This window comes from Panthera leo, chromosome A2 (genome assembly GCF_018350215.1).
Source record: "Panthera leo isolate Ple1 chromosome A2, P.leo_Ple1_pat1.1, whole genome shotgun sequence".
NCBI classification, from domain to species: domain Eukaryota; kingdom Metazoa; phylum Chordata; class Mammalia; order Carnivora; family Felidae; genus Panthera; species Panthera leo.
In genome coordinates this window covers 80898125-80920625 of record NC_056680.1, presented here as the reverse complement: position 1 = coordinate 80920625, position 22501 = coordinate 80898125, and the positions used below count along the sequence as shown (strand labels likewise).

General features: G+C 41.8%; 1 protein-coding gene across 11 annotated transcripts in view; it reads left to right on the top strand.

Moving 5' to 3' along the window:
• The first annotated feature begins 21781 nt into the window (after positions 1-21781).
• The window catches only part of LOC122206635 (gamma-secretase activating protein), a 103634-nt gene continuing 102914 nt past the window's right edge, over positions 21782-22501 (top strand). For all 11 annotated transcript variants that reach the window (XR_006196544.1, XR_006196543.1, XM_042916030.1 and 8 more), the window contains exon 1: positions 21782-21981. Coding sequence is in view for 9 of the 11 variants with exons in the window: in XM_042916030.1 (XP_042771964.1) it covers positions 21873-21981 (109 nt within the window). In the remaining 2 variants the exon portion in view is untranslated. The remainder of the gene's footprint in view (positions 21982-22501) is intronic.

The following is a 22501-nucleotide window of genomic DNA, read 5'->3' as shown; positions in this document are numbered from 1 at the left end:
GATTCTGCTGCTTACATTGCTGTAGCGTAGTTCCAAGTCAGATTTAAATATTAAAGAGAGTGTTCATGCACATTATGGTCAGGTTTCACCCAAAGTGGTGGTATTATTTTGGGCCCTGGTGATAACAGCTAGAGGTCAGGGGAGGCGGCCTTGCTAGTGGATCCCAGCTGGCTGTGAGCACCCTGTGACTGGCTGAGGTGTGCTTGTCAGGCTGAGAAAGCTTGTCTCCTGCCTCAGGCCCTTCCTGCTCTCTAAACTCCATTGGGCCTCTTGTTATGGATACAGTGTCAGACCATCCTCTACTTTTCCTTCAAGGAGCGGGTAACAATTTGTAAATGTAGTGGGCTTCCCCAGTTTATATTCCGAAAAGTCAGGAGTGCATGAATGTGACTTTGAATTCTGAAGAACACGTAAACCATGGTTTCCAGCTAGGAACGGGATGACACAGACTTGACAGTTCGTGATAATCATTTCCACATTGGAACTTTGTCTCTTGTGACTAAACACCAAGTTACATTTAATTTTTCTTCCCCTTCTTTTCTCCCTGGGGAGGACGAAGCTCCTGGGCCAAGGTCATCCTGTATATATGCAGTTCTTTACTCAGCCCTCACCTGTAACTGAGAGGCTGAGGCTATGTCTTCGTTTTGCATTCATCCTGATTTCACAGATCTGTAAAATCTTTGTGCCCCATCTATCCTCCAAACAGACAAGGAGAGGCGATTGGGAGGAGCCAAGAGTGGAGCACAGATGCCAACGGGTGCCAAGAAGAAGCACCGGCACCCTGTCCCCTACGGGGCAAAACCAAGGGAGGTCATTGCAATATCCAGATTTACTTAGATGAATCTCAAGTTTGGAATAGCACCCAGCCAATAGGACGCCTGGGTAACAAGGACTGAGTAAGTTCTGGCAGATGGTCTGAGTGAGGGCAGCATTCTAGAACACTACACATGTCAGAGTGGTGTGAGGAAATTGCTGAGAGGTTTTAAGCCCCTGAAGGATTTGAGGGTGGTGGCAAATTGCCCATGCAACCAGGGGAGACTGTGTGTGCGAACCTTGAGGCTGGAAGCAATGGTGGGGACCATGGACACCACCAGTGGATGCCATATACCACTTGCAATAAACTGTACCTCAGCTCATGTATGTGACCCACCAACGACCATGTGGACAACCACACTACAGAGGCCCCTCATGCACCGATGCTGCAGGGTAGTTAGGGTTCCTGGGGAAGTTGCTAATCCTCAAAAAAAAAAGGGAAACAGAAGGGGAAGGAAAACTTTGAATCAGAATGAATATTTACTAGTTTTAAATGGAAAGATACTGAGTTATCTTCAAGTGGCAAGATTGAGCTCATTTTCCTTCCATCAGCAGAAAGGGGACTCAAGAGCTAAGTTTGAATTCCATCAGAAAAAGATAAAGGCACATTCCAGCACATCTGGGCTGTGACTATAAATTTTAAACTCACTACACAACCCACATTTATGTGTTTATTTTTAAATGTCTGTGTGCACTGTATTAAAAGTTTCATGAGGGGTGCCTGGGTGGCTCAGTTGGTTAAGCATCCAACTTCGGCTCAGGTCATGATCTCACGGTCCATGAGTTCGAGCCCCACGTCGGGCTCTGTGCTGACAGCTCAGAGCCTGGAGCCTGTTTCGGATTCTGTGTCTCCCTCTCTCTGACCCTCCCCCGTTCATGCTCTGTCTCTCTCTGTCTCAAAAATAAACGTTAAAAAAAAAATTTTTTTTAAAGTTTCATGAGGGCACAGACCATTTCTTTTGTGTTGTGTATTCTTAACACCTAACCCAGTGATTAGCCTTGACAGACACTGAAGAAGGAGTTGTTGAATGAATATTGGACCCACACGCCAGAGCTACTTCCACAGTACTTAATACAGAGCAAGCTCATGATAGATGATCTTTTCCCTTTGTTCCTAAAGGAATATATATTTCTTTGGGGACAGTCTATCTTTCTGTTGAAATCCAGTTCTAACTTGAATGGCTCTGAAGGTAAATCAGCTATGTTGTTTTTTATGGGAGCTATTTAAGAAAATGACGTCCTAGTGTTTGTCTTCTCTGACCTTATTCTGTATCCAAAGGGTATATTGGATACAGCAGTAGCCATACCTGCAGATGCTCAGGGTTATTATGTGGAAGATGCTGATAGTAGTGATTGCCCCACCACCCACACAGTCCTGGCCCCTTGATTCCAAAACACTCTCTCCTTTTGCTTCCCAGCCTCAGATTCAGTCTGTTCTCATTCGCCTCTCCTTTTTCTGTGCCAACGCTCTTGTCTGCCCTTCCCCATTCACACCCCTGATCTTCACCCCTCTCAGGGCAGAACTCCTACCTAGCCAGCCAGCAGCCATATGTTTTGGATGGTTCTCATTTCACGTAGAGTCATCTCTGGAAAAACCAAAAGGGAATTTTATTAAAAGATGTCAATGTGCAATTGATTATCTATATCTTTAAACCATTAATTTGTATTCCACTTTATTTATAAAAGTATTTGAGGTAAGTAAATATATCTTAATAAAACATGTGTTGTAAATAAATTCACTAACAAGTAAAAAAAAATCTGTGAGCTCTGATTTTTGACTTGGAAAATAGGGACCCCACAGTCCAGTATTTCCTGAACTTGCCTGGTAAGAATTACCTTGCTGCTGGGGCATCTGGGTGGCTCAGTCGGTTAAGCATCCAACTTCGGCTCAGGTCATGATCTTGCAGTCTGTGAGTTCGAGCCCCGTGTTGGGCTCTGTGTTGACAGCTCAGAGCCTGGAGCCTGCTTTGGATTCTGTGTCTCCCTCTCTCTCTCTGTCCCTCCCCTGCTTATGCTCTGTCTCTCTCTCTCTCTCTCAAAAATAAATAAAGATTTAAAAAAAAGAAGAATTACGTTGCTGCTTGTTAAATACAGATTTCCTCAGCTCTTCCCCTCAAGACTGATTGAGTGGGCCTGATTTTTTTTTCTTATGCTTTAGGTAATTCTTTTCATTTGATTTGATAACTTGAATAAAAATCGCCAATGTAGCAGGGATAGGGAGGATGAAAACTCATGAGGAATAGGGACATAAGTTTGTGGGGAGGGACAGAGACCTTTCTGAGTGAAAAGGAATTTGATTCAGTAGGGTTTTTTTTTAACAGTTTGTTTTTTTTGTTTCTGAGGTTTTTTTGTTCGTTTTTTGGGTTTGTTTTTAGTAAACTTTACCCCCAACATGAGGCTCAAACTCATGACCCCATGATCAAGAGTCACATGCTCTACTGACTGAGCCAGCCAGGTGCCCACACACTCTTTTTTCTTTTCTCAGTATGAATATATCTGTGTGAATGCTGATAATCAAAAGCACTCATGGCATTATGGAAAGATCGATGGTGGCAAATTATACTGAACTATCAAAGTTAAAAAAATAAACCGAAAATGTTGGTCAAGCTGTGTCAAGTAGTACCAATTACTTTTCTTTTCAATGATCTCCTTACTGTTGTATCTTATTATCTTGCTGCACAATTAGGTATAACATCAAATGTGTCCAATTAAGTAAGCTGTAAGTTTTAATTTGATTAGAACAGTAACTTGCCTCCCTCTGAATACCTATTTGTATCTTTATATATGCCATCTTCGTAGGTTGTCATGTATGAGCATGTTACCTTCTCGATTTTAAAATATTAGAAGGAACAGTGCATAGATAAGATCTTTCTTTATTCTTATTTTCTGAAATTTCAGGCAAACCCCTGTTGGATCAGTAAGTCACCCACTTTATAGTCTGTATCTTTTGAGAATTTTGTTCTTTTCCACTCCATCCCCTTCTTGAATGGAATTCCACACTTCAAAAGTTACTCCACTTGGTGAAGAACAGCACTTACAGGAAGGGAAACCCAGGGAAACCCTGAAGTTTTGTCCTTTGAGAGCTCCACCCTCTGAAGGCTCCGTCACCCTTCATTCCCTACAGTCTCAGGTTCACTGGGAGGGAGCTTGTGGGGAGGAGAGCCTCCAGGGAGGTTGGCAGGTATGAAGGGCAGGGATGAGATTGGGGGAACTGGGACGCTGGGATGGGCTGCTGCTTCTGGAAGACCTCAGATGCTAGGGATATGTGAGGGCCTTGTGGAAGCTGACAGTCTGGAGACTTCCTGTCATAGTGTCCATTGCTTAGACGGTGAGATTATTAAAACCAGTAATTCCTAAAGTCACAGTTTCTGTAATAGGAATCTCTTCTCTTTTTTTTTAAAGTTATTTATTTATTTTGAGAGGTGGGGCAGGGCAGACAGAGAGGGAAAGAGACAATTGCAAGCAGGCTCCACAGTGTCAGCGCAGAGCCCGACGCAGTGCTTGATCTCACAAATCATGAGATCATGACTTGAGCCGAAATCAAGAGTCAGATGCTTAACTGACTGAGCCACCCAGGTGCCCCAATAGGAATCTCTTAAGAAAACAGTACCATGTGAAAGGCGTTGCATAGTGCAGGGTTTAAGGCCCTTGTATTCTCCTCTCCACTTTCATGTCAGCAGTCTGGCTTCTGGTCAGGGACAGCATATTTTCTAAGCCTGTTGCCCTGAAAGCTATTGTCATTCAGAAAAATTCCCGGTACCTTAGTACTTCCCAAATGTTGGGTACTTTTAGAGGTTTGCAGCTGTGCAATTATGACTATTAGTTTAATACTACTCCGCCCGCACCCTACACCCTGTCTGCTTTTATGCAAATAACAGCATGGTGCGGGCTGATCAGGTACCGATGGAATGCAGCATAGACCTTGATCATATTATTCAGGAAGGTTAAATTTTGGTTTCATAGACTCACACTGCTGCTGCCCACATTTACCACTGTCATCATTTCCTCTCTTCAGATGTCCCTACAGAGTTTGGGACATCACTGAAGAATGGAAAAATAATGCCTTCAGAGTTTCCCACCTTTTCATGAATCAAAGGAACATGGCATTGATAGGAGAGGCAGATTGTATTAGAATTATTTGGGCCCTTAGTTGGATTTCCTTCTGGGCTGGATTTCAGTCCCTTCCTTTGTGTCTGCCTATCCATCTGTGAAGAGGGGAAAATTACACCTGTTCCTCATTTGCCTCAGAGGGATGGTACAAAGATTCATTTAAAAAGTCTGTAAAGGTTTTTGAGCACGAAAGAGTTATAAAAAAATATATTGTCGCGTCAGTGGTACTGACAAATATCTGAAATCACTTAATCTGAATCACTGAAAATGATTTCAGTCATCAATGTAGAGAGGAATACACATTTTTCACATACTCTGTGTGTTTTTTTCCCAAGGTGTGTATGTCTAAGAGGAGAGAGTTTGGAGAACAGATCATCAGCCACAAAGGTAAGTTTTAAATAATCCACTTTCTTTTAACTAACTGTGTTCAGGCTTAAAGCTAAAGGAGATGAGCCAAAGAAACGACATGAAAAAAAACCCAGCAATCCTCAGCTGCACTGTGCAGACTCTAATATTTTTCTGGCCTATAATAAAAAATGACCATCTGAGTCAGAAAAGATTTCTTCAGGTCAGAAATGCTTCTTTCTGTTTTGTTTTGTTTTGTTTTGTTTTGTTTTGTCTAAGTTCTGGTGTAAATCTTTGCAAATCACCTGGACCTTTTTTTATTAAGTTTTTATTTTAATTCTAATATAGTTAACAGTGTTACATTAGTTTTAGGTGTACAAATAGTGATTCAACAATTCTATACATTACTCACTGCTCCTCATGGTAAGTGTACTCTTAATTCACCTGGACCTTATTTATTTTTTTATTTTTATTTTTAATTTTTTAATTAAGTTTTTTATTTTAATTCCAGTATAGTTAACATACAGTGTCTTATTAGCTTCAGGTATACAATATAGTGATTCAACAATTATATACATTACTCAGTGCTCATCATAAGTGTATCCTTTAATCCCCATCACCTATCCCCAACCCCATCCCCCGACCCAACTCTACTCTGGTGACCCTCAGTTCTCTATAGTTAAGAGTCTGTTTCTTGGTTTCTCTCTCTCCCTCTCTCTCTTTCTAGAGTGGCTGCACCAGTTTGCATTCCCACTAACAATGTGTGAGTGTTCCCTTTTCTCCACATCCTTGTCAACACTTGTTTCTTCAGTTTTTGATTTTAGCCATTCTGACAGGTCTGAGGTGATATCTCATTGTAGTTTTGATTTGTATTTCCCTGATGATGAGTGATATTGAATATCTCTTTATGCATCTGTTGGCCACCTAAAAGTCCTCTTCAGAGAAATGTCTGTTAATGTCTTCTGCCTATTTTTTAATTGGATTATTTGGTTTTGGGGTGTTGAGTTTTATAAGTTCTTTATATATTTTGGATACTAACCCTTTATCAGATATGTCATTTGCAAATATTTTCTCCCATTCTGTAGATTGCCTTTTAATTTTGTTGATTGTTTCCGTTGCTGTGCAGAAGCTTCTTATTTTTTTGTAATTTTTTATTTTATTTTATTTTGTATTTGTTTATTTTTTAATTTACATCCAACTTAGCATATATTGCAATAATGATTTCAGGAGTAAATTCTGGTGATTCATCCCCTATGTATAACACCCATTGTTCATCCAAACAAGTGTCTTCCTTAATGCCCCTTACCCATTTAGCCCATTCCCCCCCACCCACAACCCCTCCAGCAACCCTCAGTTTGCTCTCTGTATTTAAGGGGCTCTTATGTTTTGTCCCCCTCCTTGCTTTTATATTATTTTTGTTTCCCTTCCCTTATGTTCATCTGTTTTGTATCTTAAATTCACCTGAACCTTTTTAAAAAAATTTTTTTAATGTTTATTTATTTTTGACAGAGAGACAGAGCATGAGTGGGGGAGGGGCAGAGAGAGGGGGAGACACAGAATCTGAAGCAGGCTCCAGGCTCTGAGCGGTCAGCACAGAGCCTACGCGGGGTTCGAACTAACAGACCGCGAGATCATGACCTGAGCCGAAGTCAGACACTCAACCGACTGAGCCACCCAGGCGCCCTACACCTGGACCTTTTTAAATGATAAGTTTTCCAGGGGCGCCTGGGTGGCGCAGTCGGTTAAGCGTCCGACTTCAGCCAGGTCACGATCTCGCGGCGTCCGACTTCAGCCAGGTCACGATCTCGCGGTCCGTGAGTTCGAGCCCCACGTCGGGCTCTGGGCTGATGGCTCGGAGCCTGGAGCCTGTTTCCGATTCTGTGTCTCCCTCTCTCTCTGCCCCTCCCCGTTCATGCTCTGTCTCTCTCTGTCCCAAAAATAAATAAAAACGTTGAAAAAAAAAATGATAAGTTTTCCTAAAGATTTGAAAAGTCAGTTGACACATATACTTTATTTTTTTTTAATGTCAATTGACATCACCCCTAAAATTTCAATTGTCAATTATGTTAGAGGCATGGCTATCACAGATATATAGGAAACACTAGTTTCTTCCAAAATATCAATTTACCTATTATTAAATTTTCATTGTCTTTCAAGGAGGTGAGTAACAGCTGTTTCCTGAAAATTGCTAAAATTGCATCAACAGCATGGGAAACAGAGTGAGGAAAAGTACAACAAATAACTATAAACTCCCAAATGCAAATGAACTGATTCCTGTTTTTTTTTCTGTTCCACAGCACTCAACCCTGATCTCCCATTATGAAAATGAACAACAAATGTTTGTTAAATGCCTGCCATGTGTGGGAATAGTCGTTTTCCTAGACTAGCGACATCAGCATCACCTGAGAGCTTGTTAGAAATTCAAATAGGAAGCTTTGAGATTGGAGCCCAGCAATCCGTGTTTTAACAAGCCCTCCAGGAGATTCCCATACATGTTAAAGGTGTCATTTAGAACTGGAATTTCACAGGGTAATGGTGAGGTGGGGACTGGGCTGGGCATCCTGTGGGCAGCATGGGATAGTGGCTGAGCACAGAGCTCATTCCTCTGACTCCTTAGGGGGTGCACCTCTCGCCACCTCAGGACTTGCATTTGGGGAGGAGAATCATTCTTCTCTGGGAGTCAGATCTCATTCCAGATAAAATGCTCAAATGGGAGATATTCCAATTTGTGGTTAATACTGTGTGCCGGGAAAACAAAGCTGTTCTCTATTGCTGTCATGACATTCGCTTATGGAGCATGAGGAGGGACCTAAGAAGGAGTGAAAGGGGACAAGAGGGCCCGAAAAAGATTTGATCCCTACCATTACCATGTCTCCTTTCCACTACCCTGTCCCACAACTCTTTCCCCATTTACCTCTTGACCTCCCTGGGTCCGGCATGCTCTCCAGTGAATTTTGGGAGAGCTGAAACAGTGAAGGGGAGCTATGTACTAGAGATGGTGTAGAGAGGGAGGATGCCCCAGGCCAGTCCCTGCCTCACCCTTTAACCAACAAGATTCTGATTCCAAGGGCATGTTGCACCTTCACTAACCAGAGCTGTAAGAGTATTCAACCCCACTTCCTTTTGCTTTTTTTTTGGGGGGGGTGCGGAAAGCAATTCCTGGAAATAGAACTTGTCTTTCACTTCAACAGGATGTAACTCTGATGTACATTCCAATGTCAGCTGTTGGTGACCCAGCCCTCAATAGGAAGGCCAGCCCATCCCTACCCTAGTCCTTGGCTGAGAGTGCCTGACTGCTTCCCAACTTCCTGAGGGGCACAGAGCTTGTCACTCCTCCACACACCGTCTCAGTAGTCAGATTTAGGGACCAGTCATGCTTGGAATCAGTATTCCCAACAAGAAAGCTTTCCTTTTGGAAATTTTTGATCTTTGCATCATCAAAGAGACTGGGAGAGAGCAGTCTTTAATTTTTACTTATGGCTTAAAATTAATATGTAAATATATGAAAGAGGGGAAACTGAGTGGACTCAGTCACTAGACATCTGAGTCTTTATTTCAAAATCAATTTTTTTGCAAGATGACTACTCAGCTACATACATTGAAAGAGACTAATGACCGAAGGACAGAAGACAGAAGGGTTGGTTTATCTGGGTTCCATATAATCCATATGCAAGGAGATAGATTTGTCTAACACTAAAAAAACCTCAACTAAGTCGTTTTAAAGCAAATACTAGCAACATTGCTTGAATCTTAGATTAACTAGAGGGGTTTAACTATCCCCAAAGAACTATCAGGCATTTATCCAGTGGACTGTGGATAAACCTACAGTTTGCTTTTTTAGGCGGCGGGGGGGGGGGGGGGGTGCAGGGGGGGATTGAGGGTTAGAAGTAAATTGGTTTTTAAAAAGTCCCTAATATTCCTTAATCCTCAATTCCATTTTTCTGCGTTTCTTTGTACAGCATATCTATATAGGGTATCTGTTAAAATTCTGGTGTTTCTTTGGTTACTAGAGTTGCAATTTTTCTCCGAAGCCTCTATTGACATATGAACTTACTGACAGAACTTACTGTTCAGAATCATAGAACTGTTTATAACTAAAAGGGACTTCGAAGATTATAGTCCAACTTCTGTTATCTTACAAACAAGGAAACCAAGTCCAGAAAGTTTGAGTGACTTGCCCAAGGTCACAGAACTAGATGCTAGTGCTGAGACAAGAATTCTGGCCTTTTTTTTTTTCTTCTTTTTTTAAAGTAAGTGCTGTGCCCAATGTGGGGTTTGAACTCACAACCTCAAGATCAAGAGTTGCATGCTCTACAGACTGAGCCAGCCAGGCACCCCAAGAATTCAAACTTCTTAACTCACAGTCAAGGACTGAGTACATCGCCCTGTTACTTTGCTAGTTTGTTTTTGTTTGTTTGTTTGTTTTAATACCCGAAATTCTTTACCCTCTTGAGATTCCTGGAGCATTTTGCCAGTATGGTGTGAATATCAGGCTTTTTCTTAAGCAAGGAGGATTTGATACTATCAAAGAACACCTACATGGGGAACTGCTCCCAAGGGTGGACACAGATTAGATGAACATTTGGAAAGCTGGAGAGAAAGGTGACACATTGCAGGCTTTAGGCTGCCATTAGGACTAAGTGTTCTGATGGTATTCTTATTTCTCTTTAAGAGCAAGAGATCTGATTCCTCTTCCATTCTTTCAACAGACCCAGAGACCAGTCTTAATTAACATAAATATCTTGGATTTTTGAGAATGAGGAGGGTTTAAATTTAATATGGTTACAAAAATTAAATGAACTGAAGGGGGAACATTAATGGAATCCTCAATTAAACTTGAAAAAAATCACCTACAAACGCATAGTCATTTTGGCTACTAACCGCTTGGATCCTCTTGAAATGCACTGAGCTAGTTATTTCTCTGAAGTAGTCTGTATTAGCATGCACCTAGAGAAAGGGTCAGAGGTTTACGTTTTTGGGGGTTTTTTTTCTTTCTTTTTTTGGCACGGTAAAATCTTTTTCAAAAAGATTTTCTATGATACAGATTTTTTTTAATACTTCAGGTCAATTCATGTTCCCTTTGTATATGGTGATTCATGGTAAGATAAATAAACCACCACTGAAATTTGAAAAGAAGCTACTTAAGGAAGATCTTTAAGTAGCTAATGAGTCAGTGTGTATTCATAGAACTTTGATCAGTGCTTGCAGGGACTATTTTGTGCTGAGAACAAAGACACCAAAGAGATAGGGCCACTGGGAGGAAACTGGAGGGAGTGAAAAGGCTACCATGCAACACTGGAATCAGGAAATTCCCAGCCCTAATAACCAAAGCCAAGTGCAGGGGAGAGCAGCTGGAAAAAATTCGGAACCACAAACAGGTGAAAAATGCAATTCTTAGCAAGGAGAAACACCTTTTATTTTAGATTACCTACATATTTTCAGTGTACAGTCTTGCCCAAGAAAAGAGGTTCATTTGATTCAACAGCTGAAGGACAGCCTGTCATTCCCCCCTCCCCCAACAGCTGACACTCACTGGAGGGACACCAGAATCTTCTGCATCGGAGCATTACATCTTACAACAAAACATTTAATTTTAATTGAATGTATTTTCCTAGGAGGATTGAAAACACACACTAACCCACCGCTTTCGGGATGGTAATTTATTTATGTAGGTTTTGTTTATTCACGACCTAGATTGACTGATGTGGTTCCTCCAGGAATTGCCCCTCCAAAGGCTCTGACAATAGGTCTTCTGTGGAGGGGACTGCTGGGAGAGCGTTCAGCTTCAGTAAAGGCAGCTTTCAGGGAAAGCAGGAGCTCAGGGTCAAGCTGCCAAGATTTTAATGAATTGCTTCAGATATTCTCTCTCATGGCTTCCACTGTGTTCAGAAATCTGAAAGAAAAATAATAAATCTGCATACAAAACACATGGCAGTTGGACATAGAAGTTGCTGCACACACAAATACCTGTTACATATTTTTTAAATGGCTAAGTGCCATTTAAAAAATGTGTACATTTTTTAATGAAAGTGTTTCTGTAATAGTTATTATTTAATCTTTTTCCATCTATTTCCCTATGAAATAAAGTCATATGATGGCTCTGAAAAAAAATGTTTCATTTTAGTAATTTTTTTTCCTGAGGCCAGTTAATGGAAGATTCCTATTAGGGAAAAAAGTCATTGAAGAGGTGAAAAAATACAGTGTTCCATCATGCTTCTGCTTTTATTCGACTATGGCTTATTTTCAGTCAGTTGGGAGTATTCACTTCTTTTTTTTTTTAATGTTTATTTATTTTTGAGAAAGCGCAAGCAGGGGAAGGGCAGAAAGAGGAGGACAGAGGATCCCAAACAGGCTCTGTGCTGACTGTGGAGAGCCCGCCCATTATGGGGCCAAAAGTCAGGAACAGTAGAGGTTATGACCTGAGCCAAAGTTGGACGCTCAACCAACTGAGCCACCCAGGGGCCCTAAGGGAGACTATACTTCTTAAAGCACAAGGTTAATAAGTTCAGAAACTTTCTTTGCATTTCTTTAAATGTAATCTAATTTAAAGCCTTTACATCTTCTGATAATTTGATGTTTTAAATCCACCCACCCATGTCATTATTTAAAGTTTGCTCTTAACACAAAAATAATAGTTTTTTCTCTGGGAAAAAAATAAAAGTTTATTTATTTATTTTGAGAGAGAGCGGGGTGGGGGGAATTGGGCAGAGAGGCAGAGAGAGAGGACAGAGAGAGAGAAAAAAAGTCTCAAACAGGCTAGAGCAGTCAGTGCAGAGCCTGACACATGGCTGGGTCTCACAAACCATGAGATCATGACCTGAGCTGAAATCAAGAGTCCAGTCAGCCACTTAACCGACTGAGCCACCCAGGGACCTCAACGAAAAAAAAAAACTTTATAAAGCTTCTGAAACACCAGTCATTTTGAAAATATTTTGTTTTTATTTTTTATTTTTGTTTACACATTTTTTTTACATGTATCTATTTATTTTGAGAGAGAGATGGCTGGGGAGGGGCAGAGAGTGAGCGAGATAACCCCAAGCAGGCTCTGTCTACACTGTTAGTACAGATCCCATGAACCTCAAGATCATGACCTGAGTTGAAATCAAGAGTCAGACGCTCAACCGACCAAGCAACCCAGACACCCCATGAAAATATTTTTGTTTTAAAAATATTTTTCACATCTTGAAACAATCACAAGCTTACAGAAAAGTTGGAAGTATCCTATAAATAACTTTTTTTCTGAACCATTTGAGAGTAACTGCCAATCTGATGTTCCAATATCCTCTAAAACTTTAGTATATATTTTCTACAAGCAAGAACATTCTCTTACATAAACACAGTAGAACAATCAAAATCGGGAAACTAACCTCAAAACATCATTACCACCTAACCCTCAGACCCATTCAAGTTTATTCAGTTGACCCAAAGATGAATTTTATAGCAAAATATCCAGGTCGTGATCATGGGGAGAATTTAACTGCCATGTTTCTTCAGTCTCCTTCTGTCTGAAATACTTTGTCTTTCAGTGGCTTTCATGACCTTGACACTTTCAAAAATAACAGTCCAATAATTTTGTAGAATATTCTTCACTTGGGTTTGTCTGATGTTTCCTCATGATTAGATTAAGGTTATCATTTTGAGGAGTGATTATATACTATAATTTCCATTTGTTCCATTACTGATGTTGTTTACTTTGATCCCTTGATTTAGGTGATGTATACCAAGCTTAATAAGTATTTTGTGGGATAGTGCTTGGAAATTATCTAGATATCCTGTTCCACATCAGATTGTGTGTGTGTGTGTGTGTGTGTGTGTGTGTGTGTGTGTGTGTTCCTATGGTTTTCTTTTTTATTTAACATGTTTGTTAAATTAATTCAATTTAACAAGGAGGCCATTAGACTGAAGTGGCTCTAATGCCATGGTGGCTTTTGTAAGCAAATCAAAATCTAGGTCTATAAATGACTCAATGTTATGAAATCAAAACCCAACGAAAACCAATCACAGTCAACCAAGCTTTAAGCTATAGCCAATCAGTAATTTCCTTACTCTGCTTTCTCCTTTTCTCTATAAAAATTTTCCCCCAGAAGAGCACTTCTAACCATTTCCAGTTTGGTGCTGCCTGGTTTCAAATGGATTTTTTTTCAAATAAAATGTTAAATTTTAATATACCTATTTTTTTTAAGTTCATAATCCTTTGTTGTAATTGTTTATTTTGATACTCAGATTATTCCAGATTTGGCCATTTGGGAGCCCCTTCACACTGACTTCTGTGTACTGACATGTCTTAATCATACTTGAATAATGTTCTTGCTTTCTGGCACTGTGAGATGTTTCACGTGCATCTTGTTTTTTTCTTGTGCCAGGTGTGTTAACTGATACTGGAGGTATTGCTGTTCCCAGGCTTTCAGTGGACAGAACTAGGGAATATATATGTATACGCATTTACCCATATACACATTTATGTTACATCTACATTTCTGTCTATCTCTGTCATCATCATCTCTCTGTCTAGTGGAAACTATAAGTTTACACCAGTACCTCCTATTCCAATCCAACACTATGTAGTTTATTTTAGCTTTTTTTCTCTTTTTTTGTGACACCCTGGCCTAACAGTAACACAACTTACATTATTCTTAATATATTTACTTAACTGATCAATCCTCCTGTAAGTAGCCAAACTCTCATCTCAGCTGCCATTCTCATCCTCCTACAGATGCCCTCCCAAGCCATTTGAAATGTGATACCCCATGCTGGACAACCCCCACCCCTCTGCTACCTACATGGATGCCTGCAATGTTTGTATTGGACTGGATTCTGATACCTCCTACTGGGTGACTCCTCCCACCCCACAAACACTTTATCCACCCTTCTTGGGCTCTGAAATCCAAATTTTGGCAGACACCCTGCCCTCAACCCCACTGTGTAGATGCTTACCTGCCTTTGCCCCATCTGATGGCTTAAGGATGTAATTGTTTAGAAACAGAAGAGGAAAGGGAATATAGGGAATCAGGGGCAAAAAAAAAAAAAAAAAAGAGGAAGGAGAACAAGGAAGGAGAAAGAACAACACTTATGTTGAAATAGATCACAAGTAAGCAGATTAAGTTTTTGTTAATGTGATATGGTTTAAATACAAAGAATCTAAGAAGCACTTAGAAATGGAGTGCTGTCTGACATAGAATGTAATACGTTTTTTCCTGGTCTTGACAAAATCCATGTATTACAGGTGGCAGCCCAACTTTCACATGATTATATGTTTTGTGGATGATCTTTTCATATTTTGTATATCTATTGTTCTTCCTATTTGAGATACAGTAATTCCACCCAGTTTTAGTATTTGCTCATCAGTAAATTTCCCAGGAACTTGGTGAAGCGTTCTTGCTGCCAGAAATGTTCAGTACCCTTTCTGTTTCATCCCACTTCTTCCCTATCCCATGATTAAATCAGACATAATTCCTTTAGAATGTATTCAGACTGTTGTCTGGTCCATCTTGTTCAAGGTCAGTGCTTTATTTCCCTCAAAATCATAAGGCTATCATTCTTTGTAACATTTTCTTGAAAGATCTACGTCAGTCTTCTTTTCAACAAATTACAGGGAGAGGCTCTCATACTAACATCACAAATGATAAGTAAGCAGATTTAAAGTTGTTCGATCAGTCACTGCTAAATACAGTGTCAGCTCTCTATGGAAACATGTAAAAACAACATATGATGGGCGCCTGGGTGGCTCAGTCGGTTGAGCGTCTGACTTCGGCTCAGGTCATGATCTCACAGCTGGTAAGTTAGAGCCCTGCGTCGGGCTCTGTGCTGACAGCTGGGAACCTGGAGCCTGCTTCGGATTCTGTGTCTCCCTCTCTCTCTGCCCCTAACCCACTCATATTCTGTCTCAGTCTCTCTCAAAAATAAATAAACATTAAAAAAAAAAAAACAAAACCATATGATATCCCTTAGCATTCAGCCATCTCCACAACAACACGGGGCAAAAATTGGCACAAACATGGTTCCTTAAAACTTGAACAATACTGTTATTATCAAAATCAGAGTGAAGATGTGTGTGTGTGTGTGTGTGTGTGTGTGTGTGTGTATATAAAGCTACTTTCAAAATTAAAAAATTAAAGGTTTAAAAACTTTCACATAATTACATTTCTCAGAGATAACTATTGTTAACAGCTGAGACAGTCTTTGGACTTCCATTTGTAGCTGGTAAGAAATAGGACTATATCTTCTATTTTTAAGCATATCTAAGTATGATTCCTTTCTTAGATGAAGAAAGTGTGTGGGATGTTATGTGATTCATTTTAATTTTTAGGACAGAATTTAAAAATACTAAAAAATGACTGTAAAAACATCCTTATCATAACAGAACTTGGAATTGGTGATTAGGGACATATGGATTACCCACCTTGAACATTTTGTAGGTTTTTAAAAATTCTCTAGAAAGATGTCATATTTTTTCCATCTCCAGTTGTTTAGATCTCTAATACTGTTACTAGAGTTACATTAAATAAAACACTGAGAAGTCTGAACATAGGTAAAGAAGATCTTGACTTAGATGTCCATTTATTTTATTAGGATCACTGTGTTCTGATGTGCACAGAGCAGGCTATTTTTTTGGAGGACTCTTGTACTCATGGATCTTGGAGTGAGGTTTCTGCTCTGCACCATATCAAAACAGGTTTGAAACCAATAATTCAGACACAAACAAACAGAAAAGGAAGAAGACAACTCTTTTTTTTTTTCATATATGGTATTAGAACTGTTCTTCTCAAACTTTAATGTGCACATGAATCATCCAGGAATCTGTTAAAATGCAGACTCTGGGGGCACCTGGGTGGCTCAGCTGGTTGAACATCCAACTCTTGATATTGGCTCAGGTCACGATCTCACGGTTTGTGAGTTCCAGCCCCACATCAGGCTCTGCACTGATGGCATGGAGCCTGCTTGGTATTCCCTCTCTCTCTGCCACTCCCCAACTTGCTTGCTCTCTGTCTCTCTCTTTCTTTCAAAATAAGTAAACATTAAAGAAGATAAATTGCAGACTCTGATTCACTGCCTTGCTTCACCTCTTTCTTGCCTTGTGTTTGCACCTCCCCTAAAAAGTGTTGGCACTTTAATTTTTACCAGGCTGTACTTTCTGGAAGTCCTGGACTACCAGCCTTTTCCTTTTTTCTAAACCATCCTGCCTTCAGTTCCTGATTTTCTGTGGTCTGCCACTGGAACTGGTGGCCCATGGCCTGGTTCTAACTTACATAATCTGTACTCACCCCCATGTTAGACTTCTCTCTGGACTCTGGGGTGTCTCCACACCTAGCACATCCCAGCCTATCCTCACCGGCCCCTCCTTGGGGGTGAAAGGAAAGTAGGAATACACAGGTGGAAAGATCATTGCAATAAGCAGCAGAGCTTTACAATTCATAGTGTCATCTGTGGACCGGCAGTGGCAGCATCACCTGGGAGGTTGTTAAAGTGTAGAACCCAGACTGCCCACTCAGAATCTACAGTTTAACAAGATCCTCAGGTGATTTGCATGCTTATTCAAGTTTGAGAATCCCTGATTTGACGTGCGGTTAGCAAAAGTAACTGAAAATCCAATTCAAACTGGCTTAACACAATAAAGGAAATCTGTGGCTCCTGTAATTGAAAAATGTGCTGATAGAATGAGTTTCAAGGGTGATCAGATCCAGGGGTTCTTTTTTTTTTTTTTTAATTTTTTTTTTAATGTTTATTTATTTTTGAGACAGAGAGAGACAGAGCATGAACGGGGGAGGGGCAGAGAGAGAGGGAGACACAGAATCGGAAGCAGGCTCCAGGCTCTGAGCCATCAGCCCAGAGCCCGACGCGGGGCTCGAACTCAAGGACCGCGAGATTGTGACCTGAGCTGAAGTCGGACGCTCAACCTCAGGACTGAGCCACCCAGGCGCCCCAATCCAGGGGTTCTTAAGTCTTTAGGGCTCCGGAACTCTTTTTGCTTATCTGGGCTTTTTTCCCTCCATGCCAACCCCATTCACATTATTTCATTTTATGTTAATAAGAATAATACAAAGATACAGGACAATGTAACTGTTAAAATAAAAAACTTGTTATGATCATACCACTCTTTGGTGGAAGCTACCAGAACTTTGAAATGATAGCCCTTTAAAGCTGAGACCCTTGGCTGCAAGTAAAATAAAAGCCTGACTCAATCTTGTTAAACAATAGAAAGTTTGTTATCTTTAATCTCAGAAAGGCCAAAGGTAGGGCGGGTGCCAAGAATGACATGCCAGGGCTCCCTTTCTTTGCACTTCTCTGGGCTCTGCCCAATTCCATCCGTGGATTCCGTCCTCAGACCAGAGCTAGACTGGTGAAGTTCCAGGAATCATATGCAGGCCTTCAAATACATAAAGGCTGAAAAAGACCTTTTCCCATGTCTCCTTTTTAAGGAGTAGATAAATCTTTCCCAGAAATAACATCTCATAGGTTTCCTTATAGCCCATTGTCTAGGATTAGGTTTCAGGCTCATGATAGAGACCTCTAATTACTTGTGAGCATCCATTCTCTCTGCTCTCTTCAGTAATATTATTCTGATTTTATATGGACATATGGCTCGCCAGCTAAAGACTAGATTCCCTTGCTTCCCTTGCATCTATATTTGGCCATATAACTAAGTTTTAGTCAATTAAATGTAATAAAAATGTTAGGTAGAACTTCCAGGAAGTACCCTTAAAAAGAGAAGTAGCATCCTCTTTTATCTGTCTTCCATTCTGATTTCCGGAACGCAAACAAAAAAGGTTGAAGCTTTTACGGTCATCTTAGATCATGAGGATGAGGATACACTCAAAGAGCTGGTAGAACAAAAAGCTGGAAGAAGCTTGGCTCCCTGATAACTTTAGGGACTTGCCCTCACAAGTATTGTACTGCCCACCTCCAGTTATGTAAGAAAATAAAAGCTTGTATGTTTGATTCACTTTTAATTTAGGTTTTCATTAACCTCCGGTGAACTTAATCCTGACTGATGCACTTGCCCATTCCCAAATCAATCACCGGCCAGAGGATGTGTTACCACCTGACTGGTGGCAAGTGGATTTGGGGGAAGTCAAATGATCACCACATTAAATATTTATTTACTTAAGTACATATTAAATATTTCCATTAAAAAATAAATTATTATAGGGAAGCAGCCTTCTCAATATCTACAAATATCTACCTTGTTGTGAGTGAGCATCTTAGTTACTGAACTTTAATGATTATTTCCTGTGAAGGGCAGAGGCACACTTTACCTTCATTTAGATTCTAATGGACATTCTGGTAACTTCTATTCATTTTCATGAAAAAATTCTTAGCTGTGCTTTCAAAGGATTAGCCTCCAAAATGCAGGGTTTGGTTTTGAGCTGATTCACTTTTACTTTTTTTTAAGTTTATTTATTGATTTTGAGAGAGAGCACATGGCGTGCAAGCAAGGGAGGGGTAGGAAGAGAGGGAGAATCCCAAACTGGCTTTGCACTGACTGCAGGGCCCCACATGGGGCTTGATCCCACAAACCTCAAAATCATGACCCGAGCCAAAATCAAAAGAGCCAGAAGTGTAACCGATTGTAAGTTCTGCAATTTCTCACTGTGGTCCGAGAATTCCACCCCCAGTCGGGGTGTGGTATTTGGATGACTAGAAATCGTCAGACTGTAAGGTAAGAGTACTTTAGTTCAGTTCACTGGATGTATTAACACAAACACCAGTAGCAGGAGACTTGTTGTTCTGAGCCCCCAACTTTGTGCTTAATTAACTTTGCTGTTTTATACCAGACACTCACTTCACCTTTTTGAGCCTCAGTTTCTTCTATAAAATAAAGGCCTTGATTACAAGATCTTTAAGTCTCCAATTCTGTGCTATGTGTGGATTTTAAGGAAGACAGTGGCTTATTTCTAAAATCCTCAAGAAGCAGAAATATTTCTTCTCTCCCCAAAAGTCAGTTCCAGTGCCTGATGATTATGTAAGGCAGCTTTCTTTTGTTTCCAGCTTTACTGATGTATAAATGGCAAATGAAATTATATATAAAGTGTACAGTATGACTTAATACACATATACATTGTGAAATGAGAACCATAATCAAGTCAACACATCCATCAATGAGGCAGCTTTTTAAATAAAGAGGATAGCACTGTCTCCAGTTCTGTCTTCTCTAGAGTTGAAGGATAATCCGCTAGGATTCTTCTATTAACCCTTCACAAATCTTAAACCAGTAAGTCACCATTCACCAGTCTTTTTTCCCTAGCAAATGATCTTCTGAGCTCAGCCATTCATGTACTCCTCCATAGTTTGGGCCTCATCTTTCTGCTATCTTGGTTCTTATGTTCTCTATGTTCCTTTTTACTTAATTTTGAAGAGAATTTTTATATAATCACTGCTTGATGAGGATTATGTATGAGGATAATATCAGTCTTGCTTGGCAAAAATAGAGGTTAACTATGGGGGGAAAAAAACAGAAACTTAACTGAATTTTAAAATAGACAAGGAAAGACTTTATGACAAAAGCAACAAGCTTCATTTGGTATGAAGCATTTGTTGTAGTAGCTCCCCATGACTTCAGTGGTCTTCCTTTTGTGCAGCAGCATTATCAGTAGCCTCAAACCTTTCTGTTAAACCTGCATGCACTTTACAGGTGGGAAGATGTTCCCAGGTATGTGGTGGTAAGTAGTGGGGTTCTACCTGAAATCATCCACTACCTCAGGTGGAGACGCATGTCTCTAGGGCAAAATCAATAGCTTCTTTTACCTTGATTTAGGATAATTTTCAAACCTTAGCCTAAGAATCACCTGAGGTTCTGGCTAAAATGCTCATTTCTGAGCCTCACCCAGGTCTATACTAGAGCCTAAGAATTGTAAAACAACTTCCTAGATGATTGCATGGCAGGCAGTTTTCAGAGCCTAACTTTGAGAAACATCTGATAAGGCTTTCTTCCATCTATTACTGTATTTCTTTATTCTTCAATAACTGTTGAGCACTTTTCAGGTGCTCTGGTAGGTGCCCCTGATAGGAGGCAAAAGGGCAGAGGGATGTGCCAAGACTCGAGATTTGGTATTCACGTCTTGAGGCAGTATATGACTATGAAATGAGGCACACTGGCAGTATCTTTCTAGGAGTTCGGGGTTGGGAATATTGCTGTGGGCTGAAGCTGTGAGAAGGCTTTGTGGATCCAGATTGGAAGGACTTGATTTTTGTTTTCTTTTTTTTTTTGTTTGTTTTTCAGAGGAATCAGCTTCTGGAAATTAGATCAGTCTGGAGGTGAAGTTCTAGGTGCAAAGGCTGGAAAGTCCCTTAAAGTGTAGGCACTTTATCCTAGGGCCATCAGCTGTTACTCAAGGTCTTCTGCCTAGGGACATGAGGGTAGCCTTGTTTTAGGGAGTAATAACTGGGTGTTGATGTTCAGGATTGAATCTGTCAGTGCCAAAGGCACAACACCCATTAAACTTACTGAGGGTGCATTCATGGGAAACAGAAGAAAGCTAGGGGCACTTGGGTGGCTCAGTCAGTTTAGAGTCTGATTCTTGATTTCCACTCAGGTCATGATATCTGGGTTGGTGGGATAGAGCCCCGTGTTGGGCTCAGTGCTGGCAGCGTGGAACCTGCCTGGGATTCTCTCTCTCCCTCTGCCTCTCCCACTCTCACGTGCACTCTCCCTCAAAATGGGTAAATGAAGTTAAAAAATCAGATCACACACACACACACTATATATATAATACGTATATATAAAAAGCAAAGTGGTGAGACTAAGAAAACACCAGATTTATTTGTAGGGGTGGGGATGAGAAGGTGTCCTGCCCAAGATAGAAGAATGAGAGCACTTAGTCACAGCGGGAATCCTAAACAAGTCAACAATTCAGCTTTGTAAAAGCCAGTTCATAAAATCCTAAACAATTCCTTTTGTAAAAAGGGAACCTCTTGAACTGGCAGAGGACCTGTTTATGTTAAGATTGTTAACCCTTTCCAGGGTCTCAGTATCTCCCTCAAAATAGAACTATCTTCTTCACAAGCTCCCCGATGCTACCTAAATACTGCTAATGAAACCTTATCTCCCTGCAGCTGGGTCAGTAGGCCCGGGATACTGCAGGCTTCCAGCCCCGCGATGAACTAGAACCTTCTCAGGTGATCCCGCTAAAATACCTCTCTCTCTTGTCAAGTGGTTTCCAACTTTGCTGCAGAGGAAGCACCTGAGGATTTAAAAAGAAAAGAAAAATAAGCCTAGAGCCTCCTCTAACGCGCAGCATAATTTAAAAACCATCGGTTCAGCGACATCTCCATGGCCCTTAAATCCCTCCACTCATCTGCCCTCCGCCCGAAGGGCGCACGTAGAGGGTTCGCGCCGGGTGGGCTTGGTCGCCGTGCCCTAGTCCCCTTTCCTCCTAGTCCGCGGTGCCGAGCTCGAGGCTCCGGGCTCGGCGCAGGCCTGCAGGAGGCGGCGCCCCGGGCTCCCCGGGCCGGGCCGCAGCAGAACCGAAAGCGGCTGGCGCGGGAAGGCGGGGGAGAGGAAGGAGGGGCGGGCGCCGCTGGGGAGAAGGGCGAGGTGGCGCGCGGAGCGGAGGGCCGGGAATGCCCGCGGCGCGGGGCCCGAGCCGCCCGCTGGCCGCGTCCGGGCAATGGCTCTCCGTCTGGTCTCCGATTTCGACCTCCGGAAGGACGTGCTACCGTGGCTGCGGGCGCAGCGGGTGGCGTCAGCGGCCGCCGGGGCCCGAGGCGGCGGCCCAGGTGCTGGAGGCGCGCGTCCGGGCCAGGGGCGGGGGGCAGGTGCGGGCCGGCGAGGGGTGAAGTCTGAGTGGTTCCTGCCGAGGGGGTTCCCAGGACCGGAGGGGGTAGGGGGCGTTGACCAGAGGGGGAGCTGCCTGCAGCCCCCGCCAACCTGAGAAGGTTGGTGCGGAAGGGGTGAGCTTCCCTCTTTGGAGTCTGGGCTTTGCCACCCTCACCCCCGGGCACTGGTGCAGGTCGGAGGGGCAAGCCCTGGGCAAGGTCGCGGCTGTACTGCACTGCTTATTCTAGCGAGTCCTCCAGCTTCTGGTTCACTTGTTGCCTAGTCACTCACCTTTAATAGAAAGGCCGAGGACACTAGTGATACCTCAGCATCACCTCATCAGGGCAGGGCGTGGAGGAGCACGATCCTCCGGTCCAAGTCTGCAGGGAGTGGGACAGGGTCTTCTGCGTGCTTCATTGGCATCTCACCTGCCTGGGAAGGTTCATCACCCTTGTAGGGGCTCTGCCAAGACTGGGGGCT